Raw genomic sequence first — 16,192 nt, 5'->3', positions numbered from 1 at the left:
AGACACAGAAAACTGCCTAAATAACTTGATAGCTGGTATTAAACACATCTTTCATCTTTCATAATTACTGCAGTTGTAATGTTAGTTACCCATAATGCACAGGTTTAAAGGGTCTCAGTCACTGAATAGTGGCACCGATGGGTTTAAATCTTGGACCAAAGTCTTGATGCTGTCTCCTGGGAAAAGACATCATTACGTTAATATGTCGAGATTGACTAAGGAGAGAATGGGAGAACTTTGACGTTCCATGAAGAAACTTTTATTACCATTAAATTCATAAAGTCAATGAAAGAATACAGAGGCTACAAACATGAGGCAGGATGTGTGCATCCTTCACATCCCTGTGAGAGTAAAATTCAGGGATATGATGGAGAATGCTGGACAAAATAAACAGACCGTTAATACTGAATACCGTGGTGAAGCTGAAGTTCATGTTGAGCCTTCTTCTAGCAACGATTAGCTTCTCAAACAAACTCTATTAAGGTTTGTTCCGAATAAAATATTAGCATTACCCGAACTTAATGAAGTAGCTCAATATTCTGTACATTTGTAATCAGCTCCATTGATAGTAACATACATCAGAAACACAGAAGTGCACCAGAACGGACATGTTTGAACATCTTTGATTAAAAAGTCACTGACTACCAGCAGGATGAATTACTTGTTCCTACAGTAAAAAAAAATCCTCTGATGTATCAGCCTGTAACCACAAGCAGATAAGCGGATTATAGAACAAAATTAATCAAACAAAACCGAACAAAATAGGACAGAAGCATGGAGAAGTAATCAATTAAACACTTGTACTGAGAGCATAGCACAGCGTGTGCGTCTGATCAGCAGACACACTAATTTTAAAGTTACAGCTTCTTGATTACAGGTGGATTGCTGGTGAAATGCATTTTGGGAAAATACAAGATGCAGGTGGGAGCAGAGGTCAGATGTGTAACAAGGCCTGAATAGGATAATATTCTACACAGAAAATGTAGCAGATGGTCAATCCTTACAAAATGTCTCATAAAAGCACACAGAAAGCAGGGTCACAGTTTTAAAAGCAACCCGAATATTGCTGTTTGTATCATGTTTACAGTGTACTGAAGATTTCATCAATTCACTAAAAAGAAAGGAATGAAAAATACTGACAATGTAGGTATACAATGTAGTGTAGATTCATGTATCTATAATTATAGCACTCAAATTAATGATCAGAACTGTAACAGACAAAAAATGACGATAAAATGTACATAAAATTTGTATGTTATCAGCGCAGCTGAATTCATGGTTCAGCGGAGTTGATGGTTATCGAACACTGATGCATTAATCTTATTCAAGATAAAAGTATTGACAGGAGAAAAATAATGGCTTTTATTACTGATAATCACAGGGTCATTTCCCTGTGTGAAACAATGCAAACAAATCTTTTTGATTTAATATAAGCTACACATAGAAAACAGCAACACAAAGGATGGCTTTAAAAACAAGAATGTGATAGTTTCAGAGTAAGATGAGAGTGCAAATAAAAAATGCACTGAGCCCAGCTTACCTTGGCAGAAATTTAGTCACTGATATGTACATCTACTGTTATTCCAACAGTATGTCATTGAGTATTACATTACTCTTTAAATTTTAATTATTCGCCATTTATTTTTCAGAGCTAGAAATACATACGTTTTTTTTTCTAGTTAGCAATTTGCATGCCTTTTAATGCAATCATCCAAATGAGAATCATTGTGGAAATTAGCATTTTCTAAAACTCAAAATACATCTAGCATAAACGAAGGGGGCATTTCATTACTAAAAATGTCCTGCTCACTTGCAAAATGCTGTGATTACGTAAAGAAAAATAAAAGTATAGCTGAGTAGAACTGCAGTGATTACAATACTGCTGAGCTGGGACTCTCATCAGGGAAAGAACTTTGTAAAATACATGGATAAATAGGACGTACAGAAAGTGAAAAGGTCCAAGTTATAAGTTGCACATCAGCATGTGTATAAATATGGTCTCTGTATCCTCCAGTCATGATAAAAATCAGCAGAACAATTTTAATGTATGGCTAATTGCACAGAGTTCTATTTACAGATCATATACACTTGTGAGCCAAACAGTGAGTTCCTGAGCAGGGATGAAGGTGAAGAGGGGTCAGCTACCAAATCACTGTCACCAAGCCTGATGCCATTACACAGAATGTCGAAACAAAGGACATACATTGCAAAAAAAAAGAATTAAATACTGAAATCTGCCAGAATGCTTACTTCTTGTCATGCTTTAGTTATTAGGGATACTATCAAGAGAGAATCCATGAGATGATACTTACAGCTGCTCGCAAAAATGATGTTTATGAAACTAGAACAGGGCTATTCAAATCACGGTCCTCATGGGCCGAGCACTGATGATTTTCCAGCCTTCCTTTATCTATGAGCCAGGTATGAAACCTCTGTGCCCAATCAGAATCAGTATTTATTAAACTACCTGCCTGGGAGAACTGAAAACAAGGCCTGGATCTGGAATCGAGGGCCGGATTTGAAGAGTCCTGAGCTAGAGGGAGTGAAAATGCAGGCCAATCAATGTTTCAGGCGAGAGGGAATGCAGGACACTCTGAACACATCGAACAACCAACTCCCAGGAAAGACACAGCACAAGTCGATCAGTCTCTAAGGAGAGGCAGGACACAGGACCGCAGGATGATCAGTCGCTTTAAGAGGAAAGGAATGCTGGTTAATCAATTGATTACAGATGGAATGCAAGCCAACTGACCTCTCAGGAAAGACATAACACAAATCAATCACTTGCTTAGGAAAGACAGAATATGGGATGATTGACTTCCTGTGAAAGACAGAACCCAGGCTGATTGGCTGCTCAGGAGAGATGGGCCACAAAATCTACCAGATGCTAATGTTGTGAAGGTAAGTAGCAGACTTAGGGTCACCATGCCAGCAGCTAATATACAATATACAGGATGGCTTGTGGCGGGGTGGGGGGGGGGGGGTTCCCATTGCGTCAGACTGACATTTAACCATTTTGCTCATCGCTGGTCACAGCTGTCGATGGGGGGGCGGCAGGGGTTTCGCCATTACACCGCAGCGAGGGGTCCGCCGACTGAGGTGCGGCAGAGGGCTCAGCGCTGACCCCGCCCACAGCCCCCGAACCCTCTGCTTGAGTCAAGGGGGCTCCCTTGTCACCAGAGGGCTCCGCTGTGGGAAGGGGGTTCGCTGGGCCAGACACAGCAGGCCCGGTGGCTGCAGCAGCTGGACTGGCTCCAGCGGAGTCGCTCTGCTCCGGGGCACGCAGCCTCTTCATGATGGTCGTGACCCGTACTGCTTTCTGTGGGAAACACAGCAGCTTATGATGCATTAACTGCTGCTGCAATCAGGCTGCCGTATCCAGCTACGACGACGAGGAGCTAAACCCAAGTGAGTTTCCTGTTCTCTAGGTGAGTATGAGCTTTTTGTCATGTTAGCAGGTAACCAGCAGGGGGCGCAGGTCTTCTTATGCCACTATATTACTTATTTAGGTTGCGGAGGTGGGTAGTTCAGGTCCAAAAAGTAAAAATCCAGACCAAGATTGTGTTTCAACCCACCATTAGATTACTGACTGTATGCTCTTTATACTCAATTGGTGGGTTGAAGCACAATCTTGGTCTGGATTTTTACTTTCTGTACCAGTCCACCTCTGGTAAGTTACTAGGAGATAACAGGGCAGGTATCTCCTACTTATGAGCCTCATTTGTTCCTGGAAATTGACTCATAATTGTCACATCTCATAACTTGTAATGACCACTAATGTCAATGGGGAAAATTTTTAAGCTGTTGACGAATTAAGATGAGATAATAATAGTAATATTATTATTATTATTATTATTATTATTATTACTACTACTACTATTAGTAATAATAATAATAATAACAATAATAATAGGTTATATTTATATAGTGCCTTTCACAATACCAAGGTCACACACTTGAATCACTGAGCACAACTGAAAACCAAAGTGCAGAGATTGTAACTGCAGATGAGATCGTAGTTGCGATGCCAGTACCTAGCTAGGCTGCCAGTGGGAACTCTGCAAGCTGCCATCTCAAATCTCATGGGATACCTGTATTTTGGGGGGGGGGGCGGGGGGGGGGGGGATTTACCTTCCATTTGGCTTTGGCAAAGTTTTTCTCGATTTGTGCACAAACACCATCCTTTATGTTCTTGTCAGAGGCAGCATTTCCAGAGATCCTGTGAGGACAACAGTTAAATAGAATCCTTACAGGGCACTCTGTGAATAATATAGGTCAGGTTGGGAAACACTGATATAGAATGTCTCGATCTGGCAGCATCAGTTACTAGCACTACATGTCAGCACAGTAAATGGCCAAACTGACTGGATATATGCTACTAAATATGCATGATTCAGTACCATTCATGATTGATCGCCTCCTGAGCAGTCAGACGCTGGTCCTGGTCCACCTCCATCATACGAGCTACTAAACTTTTCGCTGTGAGGCAAACACAAGCGCAGTCCTTAGTCTAGCCAACGTCATTAGCTTAGGCAATTCCCCTGGTGTCCACTAGCTGTCATTAATATGTGCCACCAGCATGACGAGCCTCTTCCTTAGACACTTTCTAAAATAACCAAGGGTCTCCTACCTGAGTCTGAGATATCGTCCCAGTATGGAGAGTCAAACTCATAGTCCCCTGCCAGAATCTTCCGGAAAAGGTTCTTGTCGTGATTCTCATAATCATCATCATCTGTCTCGTCGTAGAAGGGCGGGTTTCCGGACAGCCTGGGTGCAATGGGTACAGGTCAGGGTGCTGTCTCACTGTCCCATGGACATCTCTACGCTGATAGTACACGTTGCATCGATGTTGTGAATAGGTTGCATTAATGCTCTTCTTCAGCACTGGCTACTCACAGTATGTACATTATCACCCCCAGGGCCCAGCAGTCCACTGGCCTGCCATACCTCTGTCTGCCCACCACCTCAGGTGCTGGGGAAAGGGGGGGGGGGGGTATTATTGAAGATATCCCTCCATCCCAGAGCTAATTTCCTGTAAACTCCCCCTACCCCTATTAAACGCAAGCTATTTAATATCTCTGCTATATACATAGTTAATTGTTCTCCCCTTTGATAACAAGCGTCCCTGCCCTCGGTTTTTTTAGTAAGCCACACCCTCAGTGCCTTCAGTAAGCCCTGCCCTCAGTGCCTTCATGAGCCCCGCCCTCAGTGTCTTCAGTAAGCCCGCCCTCAGTGCCTTCATGAGCCCCGCCCTCAGTTCTTTCAGTAAGCTCAGCCATCAGTGCCTTCAATAAGCCCTGCCCTCAGTTCTTTCATTAAGCCCTGCCCTCAGTGCCTTCAGTAAGCCCTGCCCTCAGTGCCTTCAGAAAGCCCTGCCCTCAGTGCCTTCAGAAAGCCCTGCCCTCAGTGTCTTCAGTAAGCCCTGTCCTCAGTGCCTTCATGAGCCCAGCCCTCAGTGCCTTCAGTAAGCCCTGCCCTCAGTACCTTCAGAAAGCCCTGCCCTCAGTGTCTTCAGTAAGCCCCGCCCTCAGTGCCTTCAGTAAGCCCTGCCCTCAGTGCCTTCATGAGCCCAGCCCTCAGTGCCTTCAGTAAGCCCTGCCCTCAGTGTCTTCATGAGCCCAGCCCTCAGTGCCTTCAGTAAGCCCTGCCCTCAGTGCCTTCATGAGCCCAGCCCTCAGTGCCTTCAGTAAGCCCTGCCCTCAGTACCTTCAGAAAGCCCTGCCCTCAGTATCTTCAGAAAGCCCTGCCCTCAGTACCTTCAATAAGCCCCGCCCACAGTGTCTTCATGAGCCCCACCCTCAGTGCCTTCAGTAAGCCCCGCCCTCTGTGCCTTTAGTAAGCCCCGCCCTCAGTGCCTTCAGTAAGCCCCGCCCTCATTGCCTTCAGTAAGCCCCGCCCTTTTCTCACCAAGGTACTCAGGGGTCCCACATGGCTCCTTGATGAGGCCATTCTCCAGCTTGGCCAGGTGGAAATCACTGATGACAATTTTTGAGTGTTTCAGACGGTTGTAATACACCAGGTTCTCCAGCTGCAACAGAGAAGCAGAGAAGCTGAAAGAGTGGAGGTGTTAATGAAGCTACCTTCATCTATTTTATCCAGTTCACTGATTTAATTAAAATACCAAAATGAAAACAATTTCTCATCCAAAATTATGTGGTGGGTTTCTCTGTTTGTCCAACAGAGCTGAGTCTTATTTTATAGTTATGTCATTTTTTTATTTGCACGGACACACTTAACAGGAACATGGCTAATTATTTCAGAATTTCACATACAAGCTGTCATGGGATTGAAATAAGGATACAGTACATTTGAAATGCAGTTCAATTTTCCACCACCAGGTGGTACTTAATGCACCTCTCATACCTTTAGGTTCCTGTGAACAATATGGAGCGAATGCAGATAAGCCACAGCTTCCATCACTTGTCGAATAACATTGCTGGTGTCCCGCTCGGAGTAGTAGCCTTGATCCAGGATCCAGTCAAAGACCTCTCTGCCTGTAGCCCTGCAGATGAAAAGCAAGTCAAAAGATGCTGGGGCTTCATTACTGAACTTGAATGGATTAATAAACCTGTACTGCAGTTAGGCTGAAGTGGTAGCTGAGGGTCTGGCATCATCACACTGAAGGCTCCATTTCATTGGTATGTGTAAGTTAGGTAGTTTGGCTTCCACCCATTATATAAACACATGCTGTGTCTATGTGTGCTTTCTTTATACAGGTGTAAGGACAGTGATGCAAATAATGCACAAACAAAATACATTTGCAGTAAATGATCAGTTTGGACTGAAGATGAAAATGAGATCCCCCCAGAAGGAGAAGAAATATAAGAAAATTGTCAGCCAATCAGGAACTTACAGCTCAAGGAAGAGGAAGTACTCCTTTCTGGTCTCAAAGACGTCAACAAGTTGAAGAATATTGGGGTGCTTCACCCTGAGAACAGCAGAAGGTGATGAGAAAACAATGGGAAGGATTTACAAAACCCAAGAGATTGTCCCATTTACGAAATATGAAGTATTTAGATTTAGAATGAAAATGATTTTCACAGAAGTTATACTCTTTTAAAGAAATTTATAAAACATTTTTTATAAATTATGTAGTAGGATGTGACAAGACAAGTGGCCTAAATTGCCTTGGATCAATAAAGTAGCTGGTCTCTGTTAACGTTATATTAACGGGATGATAGGAGAGCAGCTTGTCCTGTACTTAAGAAACTCGGTCTTAGGCAAATTGATTGAATCACAGGAAGGCAACTGACACATGCAGTCGTCATAAAAGTGCCCCAGTCTTACTGAACTTTAATGTTGTGCATCTCTCTAGATAAAGGCTAAAATAATTATAATATGTCAACACTGGGCTGCTATCAAAGTCCTATTTATATTTGTTTGTAAAACCCATACACAGATATTTGTCTATTTATTTGTTTGTTTTATTTGCGATGAGACTATGCTAATGTGGAAATGAGGTCTGTAAGAGTAAAACACTGAGGCACAGATCAAACATGACCTTTCAGCACCTACTGCTGTTCCTGAGGCTACAAGAATTTTCCATACGCTATGTGGATGTACAGGGTAAATGGGGCCAAAGTGATGGAGACCTTGCCACCATACAGGTGCTCCATCTCGACTCTTTCTGAGTTTGCCTGAGGTTTAACGCATCCACAGCTTCTTTGTGCTTTCACTTTTTGTGAGATCCTGTTAATTTTTTTTTTAATGCTCACAAAAAGCACAACGTTCCATAACCAAGAAGCAATCGTTCTGAAGCATCGCTGACCAAGCTAATCACGGATGCAGGTTGTTCGGAGTTAATTTTTGTTGAATTGCATTGCAGCAGTTAGAAGCAGAGCCTCCAGCCCGTACTGCAGGCGTAAAACTTATCTCAGATCTCACGGCAATTGAATCTATTGAATAAAGTAGCCACAAGCAAGATATTTACCTAGTAAATAATGTGAAGGAAAGTCTACTTTTCCAGGTGTGTTGGTGCAATTATGGCCCAGGACAACGGGACCTTCAAAAATCTGTATGTAAAGTGCAAACAGAAATGGCCAAATAACTCTGAGTGGGGTAAGTGACTCACATCTTCAGGATGAAGATTTCATTCTTGGCCGCCTTCCTGACTTTCCTTCCATCTTTCTTCAGGAATTTTTTGCAGGTGTACATTTTCAACGTGTTCCTGTCCTTCGCTCGGAAAATTTCACAGAACTCCTCGCTAGATATGATACATCAGTTGTTAAATATTGACACCAGTACAGAATGAATAAAGGAATATGCTGGTGACAGAGCAGAATAATTCATAATTAATAATAAAACTATTCTGGGAGCCCATTTCTAGAGAAATCCTAATGTATTAGAATCAAATATTATAAATTTGATGTACAGTAACTAATATAAAACACACTTGGCCCATATTTCTTAATTATAATACTTGTTGGATTTCACAAGATGAGATTCAATCTAATAAAACTCGGATTATTATATACAATTCCCAAAATTCATATTTTACATTCACTACTTTAAGTAAAAATAATAACATAATATTTATTCCCAGGATGGCCTAGCTTTTTGTAAAAGAGGAAACATAAGTTGTCCTTGCGCATCATGCGTTTTGTAAAATATACAAATTTGAGATACTTACGATTTAACGATCTGGCCGAGGTCATATTTGTCGGTGACCTCTGCCAGATTGTTGTAATCCTTCTTGTCCCCGAACGTGAGACAGCTGAACGGCATGGCCACCCCAGCTCTGAAACAGAGAGAGAATGTGACGTGATGCGGGCTAATGCGCGATTAGCCTCACGCTAACCGCCAAAGTACCACCTCACGCTTTGGGGTGTAACACGTCAGACCCCAGTGGGTAGGCCGGCCTCTACACAAACTCTCACCCAATCAAATCACTTCACTACCATTTTATTCACATTATTATAACTAATGTTTCAAGGATGATGTAATTTTAAAGTGAAAGTTAAGGGAAAAAAAAAAACACAAATTTAATAAGTCAAGCAGATAAACACCCAGGATTCCAGGACACAGAGGCCCCGTTTCAGGGCAATGGATGAGGGGGGGCTTTGATAAAGTGCCAAGCTGGGAAACCGGGATGGGGGAGGGAGGAAGAAGATGTCAATCCCCCCACCTCCAGAAAAGTATTTTGTATCTGGAGGAAGAGAATAATTAGGGCCTGAGTACCTGGCAGAGGAGGGAAAATTACGCACCATAGTCGTTATGGAGCTCACACAGTCATGCTGCTCTGTTTTCGTCTTGTAGAAGGCAATTGCACACAGCAAGCCATCAAATTTTACTATTTTTTAACCCAACGAGACCCTGGAGAAGAGAAGCTCATTGTGGACAGACCCAGTGGATTCACAGCTATGCACTTGGCTCATTCACACTCAGAAAAGCCTGCTGCTACAGCTGCCCAGTCAATACGGAGACTTCCGTGCATTTTCTCAGGCTGTTACACGCCGACTTCAGGGACTAGTGTTTTGGAACGTTACCGATGTTTAAAGCTGGCATGCACGTTAAGCTGGGATTGGGAGACTGGTCTTAAAATTAAAACAAATTCTTTAAATTGTACCTCCATGACACAGTCCAGACAACATACAGCGTGTTGTCAATCAGGAGTTAATGATACAACCATGTTAACATAGCCACTCCCTTCACATGATGATGTAGGAAATATAAAAAGACCAATCAACGGATGCCCATCAGCACATACAGTCAGAAACGTCAACAGGGTAATCACCAAGCGCAAATCAGATCCCTGCTCTTCTGCATGATCTGTTTAATAATTCAACACCACTCTTTTTAATAGCACTAGACAGTTATCATGGTCATCACTGGGGGGGAGAGGGTATGTGACACAGTCACTAACAACAAACTACAATCCCTAAGCAACACTCTGAGTGAGTGGTGATCGCTGATTCAGGGAACCCACTGATCCCACCGATGCTGTCCACGATTGGTTACACAAAATGTGAGGGTCTCTGGTGTCACTAATGCCTTGCAAGGTTCATGGATGTAAAAACAAAAAGCTTTTGAATGCCTTCGAAGGAAGAGTTGCTGAACTTTTGCACCCATATTTATACGACAGCTCACGTCAAGATTTTAATGGTGTGCAAATTACCTATCTCGGATCTGCTCCATCACCACTGCCATGTTTGTTTTTGGATGACACATTTTTTTCCCACGTTATATGTGGGACCACTGCATCAAAAACATTTCGCGCCCTCTAGTTTTGTGGCATGACACAGAATGAATAAGTATGAAACATGCTGTGTTCGCCGACATTCGGTTTCGTTTTGTCTGGACGCTGTTTGAAGTATGCGGATACCTTCATGGTTTCTCGTTATTTCCGAGTATTATTTTCCAGCTAGAACATTCCCAAAGAAGGAGGCCCCCGTCACTGTAACAGGTTTCCCTCCATCTGCACCCAGAAGTGAGGTCATGACTGGAATGTTTTAAAGGCAACCAATGACAGAAGGCTACCCGCTGACGTCTCTTTATTTACACCTTGTCAGTGGTCCGGTGTGTGAAAATAACAACAACGAGGAAGCAGACAGTGTAGCGAAGGACCAGCCATGCAGATCAGCGAGGGAGGTGCTTTGGGCTTAAATGTCATCATGGTGAGATCCTGGCAGAAGCTTCGTAAAAAAAATAAACTCAGAGATGCTGATGAGGTAGATGAGGAACATCTTGCTTAAGAATCTTCCCTTTTCCCTTGGTGTTCTCGTCGCTTGCTCAAACACTGCACGCTGCTTTGTCAAACATTAAGGGAGAAATGTATTTGGGGGGACCGGGGAATTTTCTGCTAGGGAACCCAGCATGGCATCCAGACCCAAGCCAGAAAGGCCTTCCGGCCCTAACATCCAACGTGAACAGCCTGTGCCATTAATTCACACTGCGGCATTTAAAATACATGCCAGGGTACAGCAGAAAAAAAAAACTGGCAGCAGACCTCCATGGAACCTGATGTATGCTTGCTGGAAGACGGTGAGATATGAATCATGCCCGTCTTCAGCCATCGTTCCATAAAACACGTAATGCCGAGCGAGCGGATATGCAAATGAGCGCTTCTGCCACGGCCCACGGGCCGCACAAGGTCCATTAATGTTTTGACTCTGATGCAGAAGAAACTTCCCCAAATGAGCCAAAAATGATGCCTCAGAAGCAGGTTTATTAATTTCAGCATGAAAATGGGTAAATGCTGGTGCCTCATTCACGCCTCACTTCTCCTACAGAGGCAGCACTACTGCACAACTAACGGCAGAATTACAGCTTTCCCGACAGCTTGGCATGATATCAGAAATCTATGTTTGAGAGTTTAAATCACGAAATAATGCATGCATAAACATACACACACACACACAGAGGCCGTCTCATATCTCTCTCCATTGTGTGGTTAATAAAGAATCAACTCGTACTGTATAACCAGCCACCTCTGAGCAGTGTATGGAGAAGCTATCACGCCTTGAAAAGTTTGCTTTTGTCTACAGTTTAGTAAGTGACACCTCGGTGACATGGCACCCAGCAAGCTGCTTCCCTGCAGGGTTGGGGTTAGACCCCCTCGTGAATCAGCCTCAGTGCCACCGTCGGTGAGATTCCCAGGAGAAATCCTGGACGGCGTTCTCTGCAGCATTAGCTGGTGTCATTAAACCACTGCGGAAATGACATATTTTTTAAGTGCTTGGATTGAAAACAGGAGAGAAATAATTTGCTACGCTTAATTGAAAGCGTTTCTCATATTCCCAGAGCACCGACGGCACTAATGAGACCCTCAGTGCTACGTATCATCTGCCTTCCTCCTCATACCTCTTGTTTGTGCCTCGCAAAGAAAGAATTAGCATGATCTGAAGCTCGAAGCGGCACTCGCTTTCTGAGTTCATTTCAATACCGCCATGACACCAGCTTAGACACAGGGGATTGCACCATCTGGTTACATCTGTGTTCTTCTGGGTCCCACGGATACGATAAATCAGTGCTTTTCAGATCCAGACTCTTTTCAAGGCCACCATGTGCACATCCTGTAGTTCTGATCCATCTCTTCAGCCCGTGCGACTCTGTAAGGGGCTGTAAATGTGTCCATCGGTGGAGCCCATTGCGATGAAGGAACTCCGAGTTTCACCACAGGCCCAAGCAAACAGGGCGACTAGGAGATGGGGATGCTGCACCAGGGCCACACGCAGCTTGAACATCATCCCGTAAATGTTCTCTCTCACCTCTGTGGACCTTGGCTCCTCTCTCCATGCTGCACAGCTTGCTGCGTGCGGGCGCCTGCCGCTCGGAGCAGATGGGTGTGGGTGATGGTGGAGGAGCCCCCCCCCTCCTCCGCTCATGACACATACCACCTCACAAGCGGGGCCTAGATTGCCGCAGAGATACCTGGAACTGGCCCATGAGACCTCAAGTTCCTGCCAGACCAGGGTGGCATCAGGAAGCAGCACAGGAAGGCTGCCTCTGCTTGGGGATGGGAAGGATCAGAGGGAACACTGAAATAATGAGATGGGAAAGAGATCTGGCATCAATTATTCCTGCCTTGAGGTGTTGACTGACAGTTACTCAAAGTCCCGCTGTACTGGCAGCTTTAGATCTCCAAGCCAGAACAAGTCCCTTCCATAGTTTCTCTATAGTGACAGAGCTGTCAAGCCCATTCTGAGCAGATGCCACCCTCCTGAGCTCTCAGGATTACAGGCATACCCTCACATGGATATGGGGCACACACTGCACGCCTGCACCCGGCCTCAGAGCTCTTTGAGTCTTTGTTGTTCCTGTTTTGTTTTAGAGGATCATTGCACTTAGTCAAAGACATAAAGTTTTAATTTTTTAGAGGGAGGAACAATTAGTGTCTTTCTCTTGCTCCACATTAATCTGATCAGATGTTTCCGCATAGACTCCCTCTCTGGTAGGAGAGAGCAAAATGTTGGCAGCTCCATTTATAGATTATCAATGTCTCTTTGTTTCCTTTTGCTTTTTTGTCTATCTGGTATTTCATTTGCTTTCTGACTGGCTAACTGTACAGTCATTTCACGTGGCTGAAGTGCCAGGTTCTTCCTTCCTCCACTGGCACCCGCATCCTCTCATCGACCTTGTTAACCCTCCCTCCCCAGCCAGGCTCCCACACCACCATGAAAGCACACATTAGAGCTGTAATCTGCTGTTAAATTCACTATTCAAGACATTTGACATGCTTGCGTAACAGAGATAATTGGGGGGGCTACATCAGCAGGCTTGACCAACTTTTGTAACCTACTGGCAATAAAATGTTCCTGCTAATGTTGGCACAGCGAGGTTGGGGCATCTGTCCCACAGTGCCCTTGGGCGCCCTGAGAGACACTGTATGGAGCTGACAGGTGAGTAAATACCATATATGGATAAAAGTATTGGGACACCAACCTGTCTAACATCTCACTTTGATTCAAAGGGTATTAATATGAAGCTGGCTAACCCTTAGTTGCTATAATAGCCCGTGCTCTTCTGGGAAGATAATCCATTAGATGTTAGAACATTGCTGGTGGGATCTGCTGCCATTCTGGTTGGGTATCGATGTTGGGTGAACAGATCCCTTGTGTGGCTACCAATTTGCAGCTGAACTTGTTCCCAGATGTTTCCACTTCACTATCACTTCACTTACAGTTGACCAGGGTGGCTCTAGCAGGACACAAATGTTGAGAACCGACTCATTGCAAAAGTGTCCAATTGTGTCTCATAACAGTACTAGGTTGACTAACCTCTTCTGCATGACCACTCATTTTGCTGCCATTGCTTGATGCTGGAGACTTCATGGCCTGTACACGTGTATGTCAGCAGTGGGCATGGTTTACATGGCCAATTCCTGTAATTACTACAGGTCTCCCAATACTTTTGTCCATATAGTGTATGTGCTCCCCAATACTCAACCTTGTTTAGCCAACACAGAGCCACTATTGCCCTGACTTAAGATTCCTTTGCTATAGATCCTCTAGTTCCATAATTCTTTGAACTATAGAGCCTGTAGACACAATGTCTGTTAGCTCAAAATCGTAAATCTATACAAAATATAGTAATGAGGCTGTAATGTATGTGCAGGTGTGTTTGAATTCTGTGATGGTGTAAATCTCAGTGGTGATACCTTCTAACAATGTTACAGATCACATTTTAAGCAACTTACAGGCCAGAACCTTACATCTGCCTGGGAAGACTCAGCGGCACATCATGTAATGTCTGGGGTTTGGGGGCTCGGGACAGTCTTCTATATAATATTTTAATGTCAGGGTAAATTCTTCACTGGAAAAAAACATTTGTGGGGGTCAGGAGGTCGGATGAGGCAGCAGAACAGGAACAAGATCATAACTTTAAAAAATGATTGGCACTTTTCCCAATTCTTCTATGCATTTTTGCACCTGATACCCCTTAATGTCGATTTGCCATTGCTATGACAACTCTTGTTGGTCTTCACACTTACCTAGAGTCACAAAAAGACTTTAAGCTCAGGAAAGAAGTACAATGTGCCACACTGTAGGGTGCTCCTGGGTTTGAGTCTCCATCCTGGCTCCATGTGTGTGGAGTTTGCAAGTTCTCCCCGTGTCATTATGGTGCTTCCTCAGGTACTCTGTTAAGGGTCCAAAAACACACTAAGGCAAACTAGAGATTCCAAATTACCTGTAGGTGTGTGTGAGTGTGCCCTGTGTTAGCTTGTTCCCTGTCTTGTGCCCTGTGTTAGCTTGTTCCCTGTCTTGTGCCCTGTGTTAGCTTGTTCCCTGTCTTGTGCCCTGTGTTAGCTTGTTCCCTGTCTTGCGCCCTGTCTTGGACCCAGGCAACCCTGCATGAAAGGGCACCACACTGCCCCCTACTGGAGGACATTGTAACAGCCCGTAAGTAGAGATATTTTCATCGTGTTGACTTGTTAGCTTTTCAACAGAAATCCTAGAACAGGGGTGGGCAATCTTATCCGCAAAGGGCCGATGTGTATGCGGGTTTTCGCTGCAACTCCCTAATTTGATTACTAATTAGAGGACTGATTGGCTGAAGAGTCCTCACACCTGCGTTTGAACAGCTGACCTACAGGTTATCCCAAAAACCTGCAAGCACACCGGCCCATTGTGGATAAGATTGCTCACCCCTGCCCTAGGCAATTCCATCACTGGTGCCCACCCAACATGCCCAAATGCCGACCCCAGGATGACATCCTGGTAACACCAGTGCTGATGCTTAGCCTTCCGGGTCCTTCTTAGGCAGTCCAGGAGTCTGTTGAGGCTGGTAGCTCATCTCTAAGGACCACTGTGGTAACATTGTGGGACCTCAGTGTAAATTAAAGTTTATGACGGAAATGCAGGGATAAGTTGAGGTCCATGGCAAAGCAGACTTATCCAGACACGAAGCCTAACAAAGCACAAATCCACGCCCCCCGCCCGCCCCCCCCCCCCCGTTAATCCACAGCTTTATCACCAGCACTGTAACCGTGCAACTGTTCTCTGACAGGTCCTATGAGCATTGTAATATTCTCACAGAAATAACTCACCGCCTTGAGTACAACGTGACCCAGCAGAGGCTGTGTGACAGACCTCAGAGTGTCACTCTCACCCTGTCAGAGATCAGCCCGTTAGCCTTCCTGTGCACGCCTTCTAATCCATGCGCACACGCTCTAGTCCCCTGACGATCAGCGGCTGCTCTGCCGTGCTTTCTGAAGTCTGCAAGGCGGTCCTGCCAAGAGCTTGCTCTCTCCCCCCCCCACGCTCCTCAGCAGGATAAAAGCTAGATATCGTAAACGTGCTGCAGAAGCTGCTTGCTATGTCACAATACTAACCACATTTTTTGCTTGGCAACAGCAGAGCCCCGGTAAAGGCAAACATCCTTAGAAAACTAGTGAGCTCAGGGGTACCAGAGCAGCTGTCCGACGACTGAACAACAACACATTAGTGTCCAGGGAGCATCAACAACCCCCCCCCCCCCCATCAAAAGCAATAACTCACCGGGGAGGCTAAGGTCAACGACCTCAAATACCTAATGCCAGGGAGTCAGATAGACAAGGAAAAGCCAGAACACACACACATGCACACACCCACCCAGTCACACACACGCACACACCCACCCAGTCACACACACATGCACACACCCACCCAGTCACACACATGCACACACCCACCCAGTCACACACACATGCACACACCCACCCAGTCACACACACGCACACACCCACCCAGTCACACACACATGCACACACCCACCC

The 16,192-nt window shown here is 44.7% G+C and overlaps 1 protein-coding gene across 1 annotated transcript in view; it reads right to left on the bottom strand.

Moving 5' to 3' along the window:
• Positions 1 to 243: 243 nt before the first annotated feature.
• Positions 244 to 16,192, bottom strand: part of LOC111839810 (caM kinase-like vesicle-associated protein) — a 32,482-nt gene continuing 16,533 nt past the window's right edge. The window contains exons 2-11 of the mRNA XM_023804050.2: positions 8,630 to 8,737; positions 8,072 to 8,203; positions 6,854 to 6,928; positions 6,364 to 6,502; positions 5,908 to 6,028; positions 4,897 to 4,972; positions 4,631 to 4,767; positions 4,401 to 4,479; positions 4,132 to 4,219; positions 244 to 3,319 (exon numbers count right to left, since the gene is read on the bottom strand). Of these exons, the coding sequence (XP_023659818.1) occupies positions 3,008 to 3,319; positions 4,132 to 4,219; positions 4,401 to 4,479; positions 4,631 to 4,767; positions 4,897 to 4,972; positions 5,908 to 6,028; positions 6,364 to 6,502; positions 6,854 to 6,928; positions 8,072 to 8,203; positions 8,630 to 8,724 (1,254 nt within the window). The 5' untranslated portion in view covers positions 8,725 to 8,737 and the 3' untranslated portion in view covers positions 244 to 3,007. The remainder of the gene's footprint in view (positions 3,320 to 4,131; positions 4,220 to 4,400; positions 4,480 to 4,630; positions 4,768 to 4,896; positions 4,973 to 5,907; positions 6,029 to 6,363; positions 6,503 to 6,853; positions 6,929 to 8,071; positions 8,204 to 8,629; positions 8,738 to 16,192) is intronic.

The sequence above is a fragment of the Paramormyrops kingsleyae genome, chromosome 8 (assembly GCF_048594095.1).
Source record: "Paramormyrops kingsleyae isolate MSU_618 chromosome 8, PKINGS_0.4, whole genome shotgun sequence".
Taxonomy (NCBI): Eukaryota; Metazoa; Chordata; class Actinopteri; order Osteoglossiformes; family Mormyridae; genus Paramormyrops; species Paramormyrops kingsleyae.
The sequence above is the reverse complement of the archived record's forward strand: the minus strand, read 5'-3'. Positions and strand labels throughout refer to the sequence as shown.